Source organism: Dendropsophus ebraccatus, chromosome 9 (assembly GCF_027789765.1).
Source record: "Dendropsophus ebraccatus isolate aDenEbr1 chromosome 9, aDenEbr1.pat, whole genome shotgun sequence".
Taxonomy (NCBI): Eukaryota; Metazoa; Chordata; class Amphibia; order Anura; family Hylidae; genus Dendropsophus; species Dendropsophus ebraccatus.
The window spans coordinates 22439392-22462225 of record NC_091462.1 but is presented as its reverse complement, the minus strand read 5'-3'; the positions used below and the strand labels follow the sequence as shown (position 1 = coordinate 22462225).

Genomic DNA, 22834 nt, shown 5'->3' with positions numbered 1-22834 from the left:
ATCACTATCACCCATCTGTCACCATCGGTTACCCATGACAATCACCCATCCATCCCCATAAACCACCTGTCACCATTGACCACCCGCAACTATACCCCACCCATTGCCATATCCCATCTGTCACCATCACCCAGACATCACCATAACCCACCCATCGCTATTGCCCATCCATCACCCACCTATCGCCCACCCATCACCCACCCATCACCATCACCCACCCATCACCATCGCCCAACAGTCCCCATCACCCACCCGTAACTATACCCCACCCATTGCCATATCCCACCCATCACCATCACCCAGCCATCACCCTAACCCGCCCATCACTATTGCCCACCCATCACCATCACCCACCTGTCACCATCACCCAATCGTCCCCATCATCCACCCGTCACCATCACCCATCCCTCAGCATTGGTGTGCAGACCATGTATCAGGTACAGGCGGTCATCCTCCACACCGGACTCTATGAGCTCATTTCCAGGAAAGCTTACACTATTGTTGAACCTAAAATGGACTTGATTTATTCGCCTCTGTGGAGCTGTACATTGGGTTCTCGCTATATCTGTAAAGGAATGTATAAATTGCATTCCAGATGAGCTCCAATAGAAAAGTACATTTCCTGGAACATTTTGGTTGATGCAGTAAAAAATATCAATTACAGAAAGCTGCTAGATGCAATAAATCCAGCTCCTATGTGTGTATATCATACTGAAACCTGACGTGTCAGAATATATCAGAGGGGTCTATAAGTTCATACCCCCCCTAGATAAAAATCCATGGAGAGCACCTATGTTCCCTTTACATTGCTTTGAGATATCCATCATCATGACACAATGATCGAGATAGACCACCAATGTACTACAGCACTTGGCCCTCATAGACAATAAAATCATCTCTTAAAGGGATTGTCTCTAACTTACCCGGCTTGGGATTCCCTTCTATGAGCCAGAATGGAAAAACTTTATTTAAACAATTGATCATTTGCTGATTACATATTCCCTTTAAGGGACAATATAAGGATTATCTGCTTTACTTGGCCAATTACTGGCCGTTCGTGAAGGTAATTGTCTAGTTTAATAGCGCGTGTTGCAAGGCAATGATCAGCTGACATTTTACTTTTTGCTTTTAATGCCAATAAGTGACAAAAAAAAAAATTGTATACTCACCTGTCTACGTTCCCCCAGTGTCCTCCTTCCAGCCCTCCGGTATCTCCAGCCAAAAATGATAGCCCACTCAGCCAATTACTGGCCAGGGTGCTGTCCTGTCTCAGTCATTGATTGGCTTAACGAGCTGGAGGGTGATTGGATACACCCACAACCCAGAGGAGGAGTGTTGGCAGGTAAGTATTGATGAGCAAATTTTGTGAACCGCACTAGTGTGGGTATGTCAAAGGTTTGGTTCGGACTAACCCAAACTTTACGCCAAGGTTCAGCCAACCTGCCTAACCGAACGACCTCACAGCACAACCACACAAGGTGAGCATACATCTGCGAGTGTTATCAAAGGCTGGAACCCCCGGGGATAAGGGAACATGTTATCACACTGTGCACTTCTTATTCTTTTTTACGACCACCATCATGGCAAACCTGAGGCCTTCCCTAGGTCTCCAACTGCCATGACATCCGCTCAGCGCCCTGCCACTTAGGTCCTGACCCCACTTCATACTCAGCACATAACATCTCACCACACAGTACATGTACATCAAGGTAAAGTACTAATGGAGGATATAGTGTATATTGAGGACTTCACGGTGAGCAATGAGCTTCCTATTACTCTTTTATAGGATGAACATAATCTGCAGGATTGTATTCACTGTCTTTGTGACGTCCAGCATTAGCACTTTTTTTTTTTCTTTTATAATGTCACAATCGATGTTAACTGAATTGTGAAATTTTGCAGTTTTCACACAACCACCGAGTCTTCACATTCTATTTTGTAGATGTCATCACATTATCATCAGATTTACCACAAATCGCCAACGTAACATCTGCTATAAAGATGGAGGCAGATAACAAAGGATCACACCACTGACAATAGATGATGGACACATCCTAGCTCCTCCCCCTCTACATAGGTCACAGAGCATGCTCACAACACTCTCTCAAAGAAGTCAAAGTCAAAAGGTCCCTTAGGTCCAAGTGCCTGCTATAAAACAAATCTCTGATCACAGCTCCCTTAATTATATAAAAAGAATATAGTAAACAATATAGTAGAAAAAAAAAATAAAAAATAAACATAGCAAAAAAAAAATATTTTAGTAGTAAGCAAAAAAAATCTAGCGGATCAGCTCAAATCCACGATGCATTCAGCTCCTTTTTTATTGAAAGACATAAAAATAAATTTTCATGATTCATGGGAAATTGTTCCGTAGTAAACTGATCAAAAACAATAAGCGGCGAGCCCATCTATCTGCTGAGGCTTCTTACAAAAATTTATTAGAACATTATAATACAAGAAATATCTTACAAAGAATTGTTATCTACAGCCAAGACGTTAGCCCGAAAACTGTAGAGAGGCATTGTGTCAGATTAAATTGTTACGCAGATCTCCAGCACTGCGCAAGTCTATAGCAAAAGCCGATAGCAAACCCAGTAACAAAGACAACGGCTGACTAAGCTTTGTAGGTCGCTTATTTAGGAAGATCAGTAATATGCCAATCATGGCACTACCAGGAATACCCAAGGGCTAAGGCTATTATAGGGCTTTTCGTAGGGTTCATCTCTTGACGTATACCTCCAATAGCTTCCTCGGGTGGATATCACTAAACAGGAAAAGACTGACACCCATTACCATAGGCTGCCAAACACTGGAGATCCCAGTCCTTTGTGCGCTCACGGAGGGAAAGACACCTGTTCATTATACAGGTTATATATCAACTGATGGCAAATAACTACAATTCAGTCAGTATCACCGTGTGGTCACCGATTTGGTAATGTGTGACGGGAGAGCTGACCGTACAATGCAAGCACCCCCAGCATTTTCGGCTATTTAATGTGGATGCACAGTGAAGGGAGACACCTAGTGGTTTAAATGTTGATTTAAAGGGGTTATCCAGTGCTACAAAACCATGGCCACTTTCTTTCAGAGACAACACGACTCTTGTCTCCAGTTCAGGTGCGGTTTGCAATTAAGCTCCATTCACTTCAATGGAACTGAGCAGCAAAACCCAGCCCAAGCTGGAGACCAGCAGTGCTGTCTCTTGAAGAAAGTGGCCATGTTTTTGTAGCACTGGATAACCCCTTTAATCATAGAAAACATAAAAAATAAAGAGAATATAAATATATATATATATATATATATATATATATATATATATATACACACCCATGTCCACCAGCCTCAGCTCAGTAGGTAGACGTGCACATTGATATAGACTTTGACCATCAGGTGGTGCTGTACTATGTAACCAATCTAATGCAACATTATGTTAAAGGGGTTGTCCAGCCAAAATCTTTTTCTTTCAAATCAACTGATATCAGAAAGTTATATAGATTAGTAATTTACTTGCATTAAAAAAAAGTATTCCCATACTTATCAGCTGCTGTATGCCATGCAGGAAAAGTTATTTTATTTTCAGCCTCACACAGTGCTCTCTGCTGCCATCTGTGGCCGAGACAGGAACTTTGTCTCGGTTTTCTATGAATCCCCATAGAAAACCTCTCCCGCTCTGGACAGTTCCTGTCTCGGCCAGAGATGTCAGCAGAGAGCACTGTGTCAGACTGAAAATAAAGAAACATTTCCTGCAGGACATACAGCAGCTAATAAGTATGGGATTTTCAGTGGACAACCCCTTTAATGCATACAAATGGGAAATATGTTCATTTTTCTTGCTTTTTACAATAAAAATATTATGTTGACTTGGTTGTTTGTAAAATACCCGTACTGTTATTGTAGATGTAGTTGATGAAATAGTAATGTTATTCAAATGTGTACTAATGCACGTAGCTTAGGCAACAAGCAAATGGTTCAAGGTTTGTAATGACTGGGAAATAGCTATACGTGGATACACGCCTCACAGGGTAAAGAAGGGAGGGGCGGAGTAGTCATTTAAGGTGAGATTACTCTAAAATCAACAGGATTCCGAATAAATAAATACATACATACATACATACATACATAAAGAGCTGGACACATGACAACTAAAGAGGAGTGAGTGATTACAATTGTGGAATATACAGCCTCCTGGGTGGTGTTGAGTGGATCTGTCAAAATGTTTGGATTCGGCAACGTTATCCAAACCCGAACCCTCATTTTCAATGCTGAAGATGGATTCCGCCCTAGGGAGTCCTGGAAAACATGTATGCCACCTATGGCCTATGGCTATATCCATGTTTTCCTGCCCGCCCTAGGGCGGCATCCAACTTCTGCAGCTGCAGGGAATCAAGCAGTGACCAGTCGGGTCTGGATAATGTTGCAGAACCGGAACATTTTGACAGATCCGCTCAACACTACTCCTGGGCAAACTGGAGAGTAGGATCACCTGGTGGTTGAGTGTACTGCTCCAATAACAACTAAAGGAGATATGGAAATTCTGAGTGACTTTAACATCTGATGTAAATGGAAATATCCCTTCAGCACTCAGGGTATGTGCACACTACGGAATCCAGATGGAACACCCGTTGCGAATTCCACAGCTCGCACCCACTCGCGGACTGCAAGCGGGTTCATTCTTCAGGCGAACCATAGAATGATGTCTATGGGAGCGTGGCCGCCAGAGTCCACGAGCAGGTGCGAGCTGCTAAATCCGTAATGGGTGTTCCATCGGGATTCTGTAGTGTGCACATACCCTTACATGTATCGAAGGAATTTAATAAAGACACTTAAAGAAACATCTCTAAAGGTCCCTATACAACTTATACTTTTGTTGGCCATACCCGATGCTCGCGGCTGGTTTGGCCATCAGTATAAGGTGCATGGGGCTCTTTCAACAGACCACTGACAGAAAATGTCGGTGGACATAGGGACTGAAAATCACCACCTGACCCCTTTGTTCCAGGAGAAATAAGCCACAGCCAAAGCTCTCCAGTTGCGGCCTAAGTCTCGCCATAGAGAATACAGAAACGCTCGGTAGTGCTGTGTATGAGGAGGACAGGGGAGACAACTGACCATCCATCATTCAGCCATCAGTTATTGAAGGTGTATAGCCAGCTTGAAACAGCTTGTTAAGTCTCCAATCGGGGTAGAGAACATTCAGGATTTAGTATTTACAAATGGACCAGGCGTCTCGGTTAGGCTAGGTTCACACTGCGTTTTCAGCATCCCTTTAACGGATCCGTTTTTTTTAACAGTCAAAAAAGTAGTGTCAACAGTACTTTATTGTGCGTCAAAAAAACGCATCCGTTTGGATCAGTTTTTTTTTTTTTAAATGGAAGTCAATGGAAAAACCGATCAAAAATGGATGCACACAAATGCATCCGTTTTTTGCAATCCGTTTTTTACAAAAAAACGGATCCGTTAAACGGATGCTGAAAACCCAGTGTGCACCTAGCCTTAGGCTATGTTCACACTACGTATATGTCCGGCCGCATATTTTTGCGGGCGGACATATACGTGTTAAACTCCGGCTGGGAATTTACGCAAGTTGCGGCCGGCTACGTACGGACCGCGAACTTACGCCCGTAGTCTACTTACGCTTCCCGAGCGCCCTACGTAGCGATCTGACAGCGGTCTTTTACTTGGAAATCTTCGCCTAGCCCCGGACACCACACAGAACCTTTTGGATCGGCAAAGAAAAGTGAAAAAATGAAAAAATCACCACTACGTACGGGACCGCATGTTACGGCGTAAGTTACGGCATTTTCGTCCTCAAACAATGGTCTGGTTCATTTTTTACGGCGCCGCGTACGATCCTCGCGTAAGTTCGTATGTAGTGTGAACTGTGCAGCCGTACATCGTATACTTTCCATTGTACGCAAACTACGTAAATCTCCAGCCGCTTATTCGCGGAACGCGCTACGTCCGGAGGCTTATGTAGTGTGAACGTAGCCCCTAGGTGAAAGAAAATTTCCCTTCCACTGACCACCAATGCTTTAGTGGACTATTAACAGCCGGGCTATTATTATTTGTTTCTTCATTTCATTGTTTGCTTCCTGCCTTCCAGGAACCTACAGAGCCAAGTGACGGCTTGTTTTGTCGCGGGAGTAATTGAACTTTTTACCTCCTTTAATTGTACTGTAAAATGTAATGCGAAACAAAAAAAAAATTGTGCAGTGAAATGTTTACAAGTGTTTTTTTTTTATTTTATTTTTTATAGCTAGTATTTACTGTGTAGTAAAACTGGCAGGTGAGTGAATATATATATATATATATATATATATATATATATATATATATATACACATATATATAAGCATATGCATAAGTAGGCAGGCTGGAAAATATTGATAATATAGAGTAGGTTCAAGAATGTTGGACGCTCTTAAGTACAGAATTTGGTTCACTGATCTGGCGTCTAATAACTCACGGTGACTGGGATGATTGATCACTCCGCAGTCCAATCACCATAAAGATAGTAACAAAAATTTTGGGGGACACTTGTTCTTCGAGCAGCTTCTGTCTTCTTATGACTTTTTTTTCTTCTTCTTCTAACTGTGCTATAAAAAGTTACTGGGGGGAGGAGGGAGGAGAGCAGTGAGGGCGCTCTGCATAGCATTGTACTGGAATAAGTGTGTTGCCTGTCATGCATGACAATTCCATAATGGTCGCCTCAGATGAACTCTCTATCAACGTTACACAGCCCATATTACACAAGCAGCCCAACATCATAGGAAAATCCACAGTAAGGCTATAGTCACGCGATATTCAGGACCGTATATGATGTCCGCAATCGTCCGTAATCTTCAATAAATTTGTCCATATTGCATCCGGAATCTGGATTTTTTTACTGGTCAGCAAAGAAGGGCAAGGTGATAGTTAAAGCTAATGTACCATCATTATTCGTTATTTTCACATGAATAGAACAGCGGCGGCGCGGGGGAAGCATGTGCTGCAGTCCTATTTTGGAATCACGGCCTGGTTCCTGCATACGGCGCCGCTCTATTCCCAGGCACCGCCCAAGGGTAAGCACTGGAGGTGAACCGGCCCGCCCCCAGTGGGAGGAAGCCCCCTGGCACAGTGGATAGAACGTGCCGGTGTCGTTCTATCCATGTGAAAATCTTAAAGGGCAACTCAAACGTTTTTTTTTTAGCTTATTTAACACACATTACAAAGTTATATAACTTTGTAATGCGCCTAAATAACCTATCGGGCTCCGATCCCCTCCTTTCCGAACCCCGACCCCCTTGCGCACCAGCAGCCTTTTTATTGGCTGGACCACATCACATGGCCCCCAGCTTGCTCAGCCCTGATTGGCTGAGCTTGTTGGAAGACATGTGAGGCGCTCCAACGAATGAAAAGGCTGCCGGTGCGCATGCACACCAGCAGCCTTTTCTCTCCCATTCACTTCACACAGACCCGGAAGTGAAGGAGTTCTGAAGACCGGAGCCGGAGGTGATGGAGTCGTCACCGGAGGGATGGTGAGTATGATCTATGTTTGTCTGTGTTTTTTTTTCTTTTTTTCGTCCCCCCGGAGTTGTCCTTTAAAGCAAAAGTACTGATGGAACTGTTTTAAAATACAGATTACCCATCCGTATTTTTTTTAACGGATTTGCTGATGTTACCGACAATTCTTACGTAAAAATTACAGACACTCCCATAGACTTCTAGGGGACAATCTGTACCGCTATTACGGTCCGTACTAGAGCTTGTCGGTCATTTTTGCAGCAGCAATTTTTTAAGGATTATGGATCCATGAAACAAGGGACAGTGTGAACTGCCCAATTAAAATCAATGGGCCCTAAACTTGTCTGTAGATCCGTAATTACGGGAAAAACTACGGAACGTGTGAAGGTAGCCTTAATCGTCTGTATCTACCTAGAGTAAGGGTATGTGCACACTAAGGAATTCTCGCAAAGTTCGTCCCTACACGCTCCCACTTTACTCTCTGCCCGTCCCATAAACTTCATTCTATGGTCAGGCGGATTGTACCGTCCGCCCAAAGAATGAACATGTCCGTTCTTTGGTTGGACGGTAAAACCTGCCTGACCATAGAATGGAGTCTATGGGACGGGTGAGAATTCCTTAGTGTGCACATACCCTAAGGACGTAGGGGGCAATTACTTGTGAATGAGGACCACGTGACACAGTTGCTGTAAAAACGGCGATATTCTCACTCTCATCAATAGAAAAGGAAACACATTTGTTATTCTGTTAAAAATAAGAAAAACTGATGGAGCTGGAACTCAAAAAGTCCCATATGTTTCATCATGGTTTACATCAAAACATTGATTTGGAGTGGGGCTGTGTAAGCTGTTAGACGTGCGATTTTGTTGCTGATTTTAATAGATTAACATGGGCTTTTATTTCCGTCAGTATAACAACATATAGAAGCCATTTACCCTGAAGAAATAACCTCATGCCAACAGATTCAGGACGGCTCAGGTTTATTTACTATTTGCTGTAAGGTTTGATTTACTGCCAGAAAGGTGTCACCATTATTTATGAGCATTGTTAGGTGTTACAGTTTAGCTTCATTTAAAGGGGCTTTTCCAACGCGGTTCCCAGTTCTCTCCTTCTTCCTGTGATGTAGCGACCTTGTGGGAACTGACTGCTCAGCCAATCACTGACTGCAGAGGTGATCAGACTCTTAACTGATTGCTCAGCCAATCACTAACTGCAGAGGTTATCAGACTCTTAACTGATTGCTCAGCCAATCACTAACTGCAGAGGTTATCAGACTCTTAACTGATTGCTCAGCCAATCACTGACTGCAGAGGTGATCAGACTCTTTCCTGATTGCTCAGCCAATCACTGACTGCAGAGGTGATCAGACTCTTTCCTGATTGCTCAGCCAATCACTGACTGCAGAGGTGATCAGACTCAGTTATTAGGGATGAGCTAACTCTCTTCATTTGACTACCGGTGGCTGGAGAAGATGGATACAGCCCTAGGGCTGCCTGGAAAACATGGATACAGCCTATGCATCCATCTTCTCCAGACCCTGGGAATCCAATGGAACGAGTTTGGGTATGTAAAAACGCAAACTTATTCACTTATCTCTATCAGTTATGGATTGGCTGATGGGGAAATTCCTGCAAGGTCAGGAAAAGGAAGAAGCCAAGAGGACTGACTGCCGAGAGCTGAGCAGCAAGGGAGCGGGGCAGTATGCTTCATATCAAGGCAACCCTCATGACCCTTTCTGAAAATATTGTTATCCCCAGAAAACCCCTGTAAAGGAATGGAGCTGAGTTGTAACATTTTCTAAAGACTCAGCAATTCCCAAACTGTTGTAATTTGTTTTACATGAATGTCTAAAAATGGCGGCTACTACTACTACTACTTGTCTCACTTAGCTGCACATCTCCATCATTGTCCATCGTGTTCTTTATTGTACTGCTGCTGCTTCTACTACTGCTACCACAACCACCACAACTACTACTACCACTACTGCTGCTGCTACTACTACTACCACTACTACTACTACTACTACCACAACCACCACCACTACTACTACCACTACTACTACTAATACTACCACAACCACCACAACTACTACTACCACTACTGCTGCTGCTACTACTACTACCACTACTACTACTACCACAACCACCACCACTACTACTACCACTACTACTACTAATACTACCACAACCACCACAACTACTACTACCACTACTGCTGCTACTACTACTACCACTACTACTACTACTACTACCACAACCACCACCACTACTACTACCACTACTGCTGCTGCTACTACCACTACTACTACTACCACCACCACCACCACCACCACCACTACTATCCCTACAGACACACACACACAACTTCTGCCTTGTCCATCATGTTCTATATTGTACTATTATTATTATTATTATTATTATTATTATTATTATTATTATTATTATTATACTGTTGCACATGTCCTGTCTTGTCTATCATATTCCAAGCACTTGACCAAATTTATTCAGAATGGATGGAATCTGATGGGTGTTGGGTGAGACCTAAAATTAATTGTATGCCATTCTCTTATTTCATACTGTCATGGACTTATATATGCCACCTAATGTTTTCATTTTGACAATTTGATAAGGAACACAGGATTCTACCACATATATTTTTTTTTGCCTTTTTCTGGATCTACACTGTGGGGGAATAGACTGAACTGTATGCATGTACTGTATGGGGTGTATCATGACAGTTGTGCAGTTTATTTACTCCTTTGTGTTTCTTTTGGTCAGTCTTTTTCCAACCAAAAAGAGGAGTGGGTTGAAAACACAGAAACTGTGCAAATTTTTGCATATCTTATAATTTTGTCCTGTCAGTCCCACTTCGGGTTTTGGTTGGAAAAGGACTGACCAAAAGGCTGACAGTAGTATTGTGTGTAAGCAGTGCCTTAGACTAATTCATTATTTGCAAAAAAATTTTAAACTGTATACATTGTGGCACAGATATTCAACACTTGCTGACCAGGCATAACATTTTATCATGTCCAAGTTTTTTCAGCAAAAATTGAAAAACAAAAAGCCCTTTGCTCACACTATGTAAAATTGACTATGCAAACAATGTAAAGTGCGGCTACAGCCGCACTTTACATTGTCTGCAATGGTTAATTGGAGTGCAGGCACACTCGAACATGCCCGCATTCCAATTCAAAAGAAATGAAGTTCATCTCGCAGGTACTGCTGTATTGGCTGGGCTGAGCTTTGCAGACAGTGGCCATTCTATGTCACGGCCACTTTCTTACACAGTGTGAGTCCAGCCTTAGGCTATGTTCCCACTGAGCAAAACACCAACCATTCTGTGACCTGGATGGGTCACAGAACAGCTGGTGTTTGTGAAGATCATCCTGGCCGATACTGCAGAACTGCAGATGATCTTCCTTTTTTCACCATAGCCGACAATGGTGCAAGCTCCATTGTGTGACTTGTCATGCTTGTGAGGTTACTATTTAATGAATAGTGGCCGCACAAAACTGACATGTCAGTTATTCGCGCAGCCTCTAGGGATCCCAGCCGGAGGGAATACTATGGGGGACATGTATCATCTGGCGTATCTTTGATTTTTGGCAGAAAATGCTGTTTTGCGAATATTTTATTGGCAAAACGGCCATTTTGCGAATAAAATATTCATAAAACGGTACTTTCCGCCGGGTACGCCGGGGGGGGCGGGGAGGGGTGTGGAGGGCGCAGAACGGGGGCGCGGACTCATAGTCCGCGCGATTCATTATTTTTTTCTCTTAAAGTTACGTCGGAAACCTACTCCAGCCCTCAGCTGGCGTAGGTTTTCGGCCGTGCGCACCGGAGCGCACAGGATTTATGTAGAGGCAGCCCGCCTCTACATAAATCTTGGTAGCGCCGAAGATGCGGGGACATTTTTAAGTCCGGCGTAAAAAACGTCGGACTTAATAAATGTCCCCCTATGTGTATACTATGCGAATCGGCAACAACAGCCTTGATTAATGCAAAACTTACATTGTGTGAACATGGCCTTATACTGTATTAGGCTATGGTCCCACAACTGTTTGTTTTGTTTTTTTCTTTGGGGGGTGGGGGTGGGGGGGTAATGATCATGACCATTAATAACAGCAGTCATTATAAAAAAAAAAACAGCTGTTTTTTGTTTGTTTTTTACCCAAAAATAGACGTCGGGAAAATTGACTTACACGGTTATGTTTTCTTTTTTTAAAAGACGTTAATTTACTCAGTTGTAGTATTTGCAATATGTTGTTTGTTTTTCAGTGTGTAGACAGTAGCTAGACAATGTCTTTTCATTCCGTATGTAAAAGATGTCAGGAAATGTTTGAGAAAGAGTTCTCTGTTCCACTGTTGCAAAACTATGACTCCCATCATGCCCTGACAGCCGAAGGCGAGCCACAGGTTGGAGATGCACAGCCTTAGCGGAATCCACAGTACATTATCCTCTTCCATGACAAAGTGTCTTCAGCCGCTGCACATAAATAAGCATTTGTCATTTTATATCTTTTCATTTAGTAAATGGCATCTCATCCATCTTATTCAGTAAAGACATTGATCCAGAAAATGCTGCGTAATCACTTCCATCCTCTATGTATTTGTTCAGCGTATATATATATATATATATATATATATATATATATATATATTATTGAATTAAACCCAAATCAATCCCATATTAGAAATGTCACTCCATAAGTCATTGGAATGGAATGAGATGATGCCTTGAAAGCCAGTGTTATTTTACGAAAATTAAGAAAAGTGATCCCGATCTACTCGATTTACCTATTTAATAAATAAGGTATAAAGATTGCCACCCTAAAAAAGTTGTAGTCACCTGATTGTTTACGCTATAGTGGCCACTACAGGAATTATGTGGTATTACAGGGTGGCCGTTCAGATAATGATCAATGGTAGATAGTGTTGAGCAAACTTTTTGAAGGTATCTAGATTCAGCAACTTCTCTAGACCCGAACACTTGGCGTTTGAGGGCCCTATTCCACGATTATCGTTCAAATTATCGTTAAATCGTTCTAAACTAAATGATAATTGTTCGTTTGAATAGCAGTTAACGATTAACGACCGAATGAGAAATCAATTACCGTTTTAAAAGACCTGGACCTATTTTTATCGTTGCTCGTTTGCAAATCGTTCGCATTGAATAAGATGTCGTTCGGTCGTTCGCAGTAGTGACGAACACAATAGTGACGACAAGACGACCGTAAGAACGATCATAAGTAACGATTATCATTCCATGTAAATGGCTGAACGATTTCAGGTCTTTCGCAATAGCGGTCGTTTGGATCGTTTATCGTTAACGATTATGCGAACGATAATCGTCCCGTGGAATAGGGCCCTAACTCTCCGCGTCTGGAGAAGGTAAAGAGAGCCGGGGAACTGCCTGGAAAACATGGATACAGCCTACGGCCTATGGCTGTATCTAGATTTTCCAAGACTTCCTAGGGGACATCCAACTTTTCCAGATGTGAGGAGTTAAATGCTGACTGTTCGAGTTTGGACACTTTCATGATGTTTACTCTACTGGAAGAACATATGGATAGGCTGTGTTCGCACATGGCAGTTTCTTCATCTACTGTCAAGGTACTGCATCATTTCAATGAAAACGTTGCCGTATTGTGTTAGTACTGCAAAGAAGTGTGAACACAACCATAGAGTTTGCAATCACCTGATGGTTTTCTTTGTGGCGGCCACTACAGGGAAAATAGGGTATTGCATGGAGGCCAGTCAGATAAATAATTGTTCATGGTACATATGGATGGACTGTATTTGCCAGAAAGAGACTTTGCTGGAAAAAAAATTGAAGTAATCTGATCTTATCCTTCGCTACAACCTCATGAGGAAAAATGGAGTATTGCATGACGGCAATTCCGACCAATGACAAATGAAATATACCAAATCTTCCAGAATGAGGGTTGCCACATGTTAGTGGCTCATATAAGGGGATTCTGAGTGTATGAGCCCCCCATGATGTTCATATAGACAAGGATTGCCCTATATGATCGGACAACTGCTTTAGTTAAATAAAACGTTGACAATATAGAGTACTATTCTACTCTTTATTGAGTAGTTTAAGCTCAGATCCATGGGAATATTTTGAATATGGGTGATACAGCGTGATACACATCCATAATATGACAGCAATAGACTTCTATGGGGCCATGATACAGCATGATACACATAAATAATATGACAGCAATAGACTTCTATGGGGCCAGGATACACATCAATAATATGACAGCAATAGACTTCTCTGAGGCCATTATACAGCCTGATACACATCCATAATATGACAGTAATAGACTTCTATGAGGCCAGGATATACATCAATAATATGACAGCAATAGACTTCTATGGGGCCAGGATACAGCGTGTTACACATCAATAATATGACAGCAATAGACTTCTATGGGGCCATGATACACATCAATAATATAACAGCAATAGACTTCTATGAGGCCATGGTACAGCCTGATACACATCCATAATATGACAGCAATAGACTTCTATGGGGCCATAATATAATGTGATACACATCCATAATATGACAGCAATAGACTTCTATGGGGCCATAATATAATGTGATACACATCCATAATATGACAGCAATAGACTTCTATGGGGCCAGGATACAGCGTGATACACATCCATAATATGACAGCAATAGACTTCTATGAGACCCTAATATAATGTGATACACATCCATAATATGACAGCAATAGACTTCTATGGGGCCAGGATACAGCGTGATACACATCCATAATATGACAGCTATAGACTTCTATGAGGCCGTACTGTATGTACTTCCATATTCCTTCGGTTTTACATAGAGCTGTACACAGGATTCCATATGAATCCCCTCTGAGAAAATTGTAGCACGCTCTACTGCACGCTGTAGTATGGATAGATTCTCCTTCAGAGACGTTGCTATTATGGAAGAATATAATGCGTAAAGGAGGCAGCATACAAACCTACACTGAATGCCAGTGGGCAGTAATAGAGACCCTCAGGTCCATGCTGTACAATGTGCACAGACCCCAAGGAAGCAAATGAATCTGCATGGGAGAGTTTCTTTGGTTACAGGGATTATTTCTGTTCATTTCTACATAGTCTGAGAAGAATATTACATCCAGCACAAACTTAAGGAATTAACTAAAAAGGTTAAAAAGTTAGCACTAGGTGCTAAGAACTGACCTGGAAGATTCACTTTAAATGTTACGGGTTAAAGTGTAAATCACTTAAAGGGATTAGCTTGACTTTACGTAAATAGAATGAGGATCTGGTTTTACTCCCATAACAGCGCCACTCTTTTCCATTGGCAGAGTCTGGTATTGCAGAGGAGACCAGATACAGCCCTATGGATTAGAGCGATGGGGTTTTCGCTAGGGGTTATAAAAATCTATTGAGAACAGTCTAATATGCAGAGATAAAGAGACAGTGTAATAGCATATAAAAGGGTTCTACATCAATAAAGTTTATTATTAAGAGCTCAATAAATTCTAATACTTCTCATACGTTATTCATTTCCTAAGTTTCTCTCCTCAGTTTCTTATTCACAGATTCAATCCTTGTCTGTTGCTCCCCTTAAGATCTTAAAGGGGTAGTTCATTAAAAAATGTCTTCTTTCAAATTAACTGGTCTCAGACATTTCTAATTTACTTCTATTAAAAAAAGTATCCCAGTACTTATCAGCTGCTGTATGTCCTGCAGGAGGTGGTGTATTCTTGTCAGTCTGACACAGTGCTCTCTGCTGCCACCTCTGTCCATGTCCGGGACTGTCCAGAGCAGTAGCTAATCCCAATAGAAAGCCTCTCCTGTTTTCCAGATTGCAAGGAATACCACTTCCCGTAGGACATACAACAGCTGATAAGTACCAGAAGACTTGAGAATTTGTAATAGAAGTAAATTACACATTCTGGCACTTGCTGGGACCAGTTGATTTAAAAGAGTTTTTTGGGGGGTGAACTACCCCTTTAAGGATTGCACTGGAATATTCTATACATTCTTTAACAAACATGAATATTTTAGAAAAATCCCTTTTAGGCTATGTTCACACATAGTAATTTTTAGCCAAAACAGTGGAATCAACAGAGATAGGAAAGCGTGCACGTTTGTCTGTGTTTCCTGGTTTGGGATAAAAATACTACGTGTGAACACAGCCTTAAACTTCTACTACGTCTTGCATTTAGTAATTGGTTGTAGGTTGTATGGTTTCCCAAACTAACTTCCAACCATTCTATCATAGAACCATGGAATGTCCAAAGTACCCTATGATCAACCACAACATAGAAACTCGACCCAGAACCAATGTCTGGAAGGACAATACATTCCCATAGCTTTTCGACAAACTTGAGGTACACCACCTCCATCTAGACCTCCATCTATGGCTCCATCACCTGCTCTCAACTATGACAGGTGCCGTGACCTCTGTCGGAACAGAAGATGCTTCAATGACAACTACGACTAAGGTCACCGGATATTATCTTGACACATGTTGCTCATCATGACCAACATCGAATCCAAAAAAAAAAAAAAAAAAGTCGGAGCAAGACGGTAAATATATCATTACAAGGAAAGTACCCGGAACACTTTGACTTCTTACGCATGCATTAGTTATTTTTGGCTGGATCAAACTTTGCACACAGTATAATAATTTTTTTTATTTTTTGTGCTCACAGTATAATAGAATTTTTTATTTTTTTTTTGCAATGTCACCTGAACCTCCCAGCTCCCCGTCTGCAGCCCGTAAGTGACCATGCAGTAATAGAGTTGAATCTCTTACCCCTCAATGCAGGCAGCAAAGATCTGTCCTTCCTGTCGTCGCATTTGTTACATTCACTGAAGTAGAGGAGTAAAAAGACATCCACAAGCACCCACACCAACGACGTGGCCAGGACCACTTTGCAATAGATAAATCTTCTCATGTCCCCTTAATAGGATTCTACTTGTCACACTATACGAGAACGAGCCACTGCTGAAACCGGTCCAAACCTCCCAGATATAATCCAGCGTGATAGCACCGAAAAGGACATCCCAGCGTAATTAAAAAGCCGAAAGACGACTGATGAACTTTTAAGGCTAATTTATGGCCTCGGGATTGTGACGGATGCTAATTGAAATGCATTTGTCACGGCTGATGGATCCAGCCTGGGCACCTTGATATGCGATTTGCCTGCAGCAGCTAGAGGTGACAAGATGCAGAAAAGGAGAACTGTATGGAATTGCTGATTCTGTGTTGCCAGGTTACTTGAGAGAAGAGGGGGGCTTTTATTTTCTTTTTTTTTCCTCTTCCCCTATATCTATCACTTGCTCAGCCCCCTTCCATCCAATTCTGGCTCGCCTTTCTGTGAAATTAGCATCTCCTCTGCATGCATCCGTGCAAATACATACAGCCGAGAGGAATGGAAAGCACAACCTCCTTACATGACTGATTCCTCGCCAAGGAATCCTTGAGATATATGAACCAGGATTCAGAATGTAACCCGGAGCCTGATTGGTCGCTGCTCCCGGCTCCTGATTGGATGCAAAATTTTCCCATTTTGGAAGTGCAGACGACAATTTAGTTTATTACTGCAGTTTGGAAAGCAGAAGGTTAAACAGAGGGAGCTTAAAATAATGCCGAGCGCTTTTGTGTGTCTGCAGATCGGCTGCACGTCGAGGTCACAAAAGGCTGCGAAAGACAAGGCAGCTGGGTAATAGACTAGACATAATAGAGGCGAGATGGAGAGGATGAGCCGAGGAGCGGCGGAGAAGGACGGTACTGCAGCTCGTCCCATGTGATTGACATCCTGGGCATAGAGGTTGCATTGATTAGCATTTTAATGGTTATATTCTTTTATTTAAAAAAAAATAAATAAAAAAAAAAATTAAATGGAAACATCCGGTACCACATCCTGTATGCGAAAATTCCTGTCTGCAAATTTTGGAGGACATCTTTAATCTACATTTATATATAGGAGGTCAGAGAGGACGCTTAAAGGGATAACTTGTGGCTGGACGGATATAATGTAAAATTGAATCCAGATTTATACGAATATTGAAATATATCAGGTATAGAATATTCGGACGGTGAAACCGCTAGAGATTGTATGTAACGGGCAGGAAAGTGACAAATCTGAAGATTTCAAAGATTTAAATTTAAAAAAAAATTAGGAAGAACATTTCACCCGACATATATGTGATGGAATAGGGATGTGTTCAGTCACTTTGAGAGTGAATAGGTAGTCATTCTCATTACGTAGGGTTGATTGGGCTCTAATAGATGGGTAATCCATTTACAAGCTCTTTACAAGGCTTGCTCTTAACCCCTTCTTGACTGGAGAGCATTATGCTTGCACGGAGTCACACACTGAATACTATATATTACTATATGCAATAATATATACAGTATATATATATATATATATATATATATATATATATATATATATACTTGTTTGTGTTCATCACCCTGATCAAGCTGTTACAGTAGAGCCATGCTTCCTATACTATGGAGGAGCAGGGCATGTTGGGAGTTGTAGTGTCTCTACAGGCAGCCTTGGAGATCGCCGCAGCAGTGTCATTAGGTCAACATGACAAAGAGCAGCTGCAATCGCCTATATTTAGTGGATCGCTATGGAAACCCATGACATCACTATGATGTTACGGAATTCCCTGTGTCGGCTGTAAGACAAAGCTAATAAGCCACTGGGGGGATTTATGTGTCTTTGTTGCCCATAGCAACCGATCATAGCGATGCTTTCATTTCACCGGAGCGGCTTCAGAAACCAAAGCTGATACATAAATCTGCCCCTGGTAACTTATAATGTGTAATATTTCAGATATATGAAGCCCCGTCATGAAAGGGTTATAGGGGTTGCCTGGTTTATAATACTTATGGTGCTTTTAGACGAAGGATTATAGCTCGAATTTGCGCGATTTGAGCGATAATCGTACGTGTAAATGCTTGGAACGTTCAAGCGACGAGCGAGAAATCCTTCATTTTGATCTTTCAACATGTTCTTAAATTGTCGTTCGCAAAAAAATTCTCAGATCGTTCCCGTCTAACCGATTTAACCTATGTTTAAGATAGGCTTAAGTGATCGCAAAACGATCGCAAAACGATTTTTCCCTACGATGTATTGTTCCGTCTAAACGCTGATCGTTATAAAAAACACATTGTTCATTTAAAATCGTTAATCGTGCGATCGGGTGAATTATCGCTCCGTCTAAAAGCACCATTAGTCATGAACACTGCCAGATATTCTGATTAAGGACGATTCTCCACTGGACGATTATCGTTCAGATTATCGTTAAATCGTTCAAATCTAAACGATAATCGTTCGGTTGAAATGCAGTTAACGATTAACGACCGAACGAGAAATCGTTAATCGCTTTATAAGACCTGGACCTATTTTTATCGTTGCTCGTTCGCAAATCGTTCCCATTGAATAAGACATTGTTCGGCCGTTCGCAGTAGATACGAACGCAATAGCGAAGAAAGAGCGAAGAAAAAACTATCGCAAATACGATCATAAGTAACAATTATCGTTCCATGGAAATGAGTGAACGTTTTCAGGTCTTTCGCAATAGCGGTCATTTGAGATCGTTAATCGTTAACGATTATGCGAACGACAATCGTCCGGTGGAATAGGGCCCTAAGGGGGTCCCGTCTCCAGGATCCTCATGTGTGGACCATCACTGGAGGACCGGTCCTGTATTATGTGGACAAGCCATTGATGTGACACAATGGACAAAGTGCAATTCTTCACCTTACCTGTAGTGGCGCTGCAGAGAGACTGAACAGTTTACTCCCCGATTACAGCTTATGATTCAAGCAGGGGGAACACTTCATGATCTGATTATTGACAAGGGAAGCGAACATTTAGTTGACAGGTTGGCGCTCGCTTTCCCTGAGTTATCGTGCCATGCAATACAGGCTTTGGCTATGTTCACACACAGTATTTTTGCTCAGTATTTTGGTCGGTATTTTGCAACCAAAACCAGGAGTGGATTTAAAATACAGAAAGGCTATGTTTACAAACTGTTGAAATTGAGTGGATGGCGGTCAGTTAAGGGCAAATAACGGCCGTTATTTCAAAACAATTTGTTTTAAAATAACAGCAATTATTTGCCATTAAATGGCAGCCATCCACTAATTTTCAACATTGTGTGAACATAGCCTAAAAGAATACCAAAATACGATGGTGATTTTGAGGTAAAAATACAGTCGTATTTTCGATGTAACGTGTGCTCCATTGTAGTTAATTGGAAATTACCCTGCAGTATACGCCCTATAGAATAATGGTCAAAATGAATTACGGGTGTAAAAATAATGTTCTTTATTTAGGATTTTGTAGGTTTTTGTTGGGCAGTTCTCAGACATGCGTTTACAACCACAGCACAGCTCCACCATCTGAATATACTGTATGGTTATAACCCCGGGTTATTCAAGATTAGGAAAACTTCTTTAGGCTATGTTCACACTACGCAAAATAACGGCCGTTATTTTGATGCCAAAACAGCGGCCGTAGAATTACAAACGTACAGGCTAAATTGTTTAATTTTGATTCCTAGCATGTTTATAAACGGGATGAAACAGTTGATTTAATTGAAACACTGCGACTAGCCGAATAAACCACTCAGTAAATTTTTTACATTAAAATCAAGTTGAATTTGGCCAAAGTGAGCGGCCGCATTGAAATTCACGGCCGTAGTTGTAACATTACCGGCCGCAAATAAATGACCTGTTTATTTTTCACGGGTCCGTACGAAATACAGCCGCAGTCTTATACACTGTGTGCATTGTTCGACCGTAGTTCGTACAAATTGCTATATCGTACCATCCTCAAAACAATGGCCGTAGTTTTGCGGTGAAAACTACGGCCGTTGTTTTACGTAGTTTGACCATAGCCTTAAACAGTGCAGATCTTTGTTTGTGCTACTGACACTGAGCACAGCGAAGATAACTGTGCTGTAATACCACACACAACCTGAGGACATGATCCTTTTTTTGAATAGCCACCTGGTTCCCGTGGTCTATTCCCGAGCACTGGCCCAGCATGAAGCCCTCAGAGCAGGACTTCCGGCCACCATTGTCATGAAACCCCTACCCTCTGTGATGCACCTCCATTAGAATCAGTGGAGTCTGATTTGATTGACAGCCGAGAAGATAGAAGTGCATTGCCACACACAGCCCCCTGCATTGGAGATGATCTGTGGAACGTTCAGTAACTTTCGACATATCTGAGGATACCAAGAGAGTAGTCTAACAGCATCAAATTTTCACGCTTTGTTCACATCAAAAGGAACAGCAATGCAGTATTTCTACGTTTTTTTATCAAGCGAGCTCCTGAGGTCAAAACATTGCATTGCTGTACGTGTTTATGTAAATTCACCATGATCATCTACAGATGCTGTTGGACTACTCTGTTCGAGTCTATCTGCTACAGACGGAATTGTGGACTATCTTGCATGCATTCTACCTCTACCACCTGCCCAGACCGAGCCCCTAGCAGATGTCCATATGGTGCTGTTGGACTCAACTTAAAAAGGTTATTCGGGTAACACAAACAACATGTGATGTCCCACCACGGGTGTTTCTACTATGAACACCCCTCGCAAAAGTCTGGTACTTCCAAAGTAAAGTGGTGATGAAGTATTATATAAGTTTTGCCACTAGATTTCAAAATGTCTATGTATGTATGTTTCACAGCTGTAGTCACCTAAGGGTTACTGTATTGTATTTTGGGATCCTGTGCACCAATGAGAGATGCTGTTCTTTCTCTACCTATCTCTGTTCTCTTTTCTTCCCACACTCTCTTCTCCACCAATCACAGAGGCTGTTACATACGCCCTGTAGGAAGCAGTCACATGGAGAGAGGAAGTGTAGGGGAATTCTTCTCTGATTCTCTAAGGAGTAGCACACACAGACCCTGCTGAGCTTAGCTAGGAGCCTGTCTCTGCCAGGTTCCCTGTCCAGGACAGACCAACTGTTGTACATAGACATATATGGAGAACATAGAGACTCTTTTTCTTAAAGGAACTCTTCCACTAATGATATCGTGCTAAACACCTACAGAGAGGACGAGTCTGGGATCACCACAACCCACGGCGTGAACATAACTACACAGTGCAGGACAGTATCCTAGAGAGAGGAACTGATCTGGATAGAGCAAAGCAGCCAAGGGCCTACGTACTCTATCTCGCAGTGCAGGTGACACCGGGACATGCTCGGACTCTTTGCTCAACTCAGGTAACTAGGACTGGAGCTTGTGTCACCCTGGCAGGACGGGTAACTCGACACTACAGGGCAAAAAGTGGTATAGTGACAAAGGTCAAAACATGGGCACAAGTATTCTTCTTCTCTCAAGTATTTACTTCTCAAGTATTCTTCTTCTCTCAAGTATTTACTTCTCAAGTATTCTTCTTCTTCTAAAGTTCCGGCAGAGCTCAGTGCTACATTGGGTTGGGACTCTCAAGACAAACTTCTCTCCACTTCTCTGAACTCTCTACCTTTCTTAGCACGTAACCAAGTCAGCACTGCTGACTACTCAGTACCTCAGTATCTGTCAGCACAGATTCAGTGTACGCAAGTCTGTACCTCCACAGTCACCTATTGTCCTGTATTACCAGAGACTTACTAGTAAAGGAAAGTCTCTATTCTACTGAGACTCAGTGATCATTGCACCAGCACCTACTAACAAGCTACACCATCCTTGGGTCATTTCCCCTTTCTGTGGGTGGCGGTACCGACAGTCTGGGTGGATCATATCTCCAGACCAGACCATCGTGATAAGAGCCCAAGGGACCCATCATAACCCGGCAGGTCAACGACCATTGGGGAGCAATATAGCCAACCACACGCGTAAAGCAGGTATACCATCACACCTGTGTGCTGAGTTGGGACTGGCATCTAGCAAGTAACCGGTCGCAGGACACTACCACAAATATTCTAAACAAACCCCCTTCCCAATAATACCCTATGTCTAATATACAGTACATGTATAACCTTGCACCATTTTCCTGTTTTTTTCATATTCTTATCCGCTCTGGATGTCTAAGACCCACTACTCTGGGTCCACTCTGACCATGCTCAGCTCCCTCTTCCCCTCTCCCTTTGTTGTCACAGGACATGTGATCTCCTCTCTGGGGGCAGGGGTAGCTGTATATTGACTTGGTAATAAGCCCCCTAGGAGACATTATCTGCATCATCCCCATGCAACGATGCAGCTTCCATAGACTTATACCCCTATTACATGGGGCGATCTCCAGGAGCAAGCGAGCGCCGACCTGTCAGATCAGTGCTCACTTGCTCCTCGTTT

General features: G+C 42.2%; 1 protein-coding gene across 2 annotated transcripts in view; it reads right to left on the bottom strand.

Moving 5' to 3' along the window:
* GALNT13 (polypeptide N-acetylgalactosaminyltransferase 13) overlaps positions 1-16456 on the bottom strand; it is a 233881-nt gene extending 217425 nt beyond the window's left edge. For both annotated transcript variants that reach the window (XM_069985091.1, XM_069985092.1), the window contains exon 1: positions 16315-16456. In XM_069985091.1, coding sequence (XP_069841192.1) covers positions 16315-16456 — 142 coding nt within the window. The remainder of the gene's footprint in view (positions 1-16314) is intronic.
* Positions 16457-22834: the final 6378 nt, after the last annotated feature.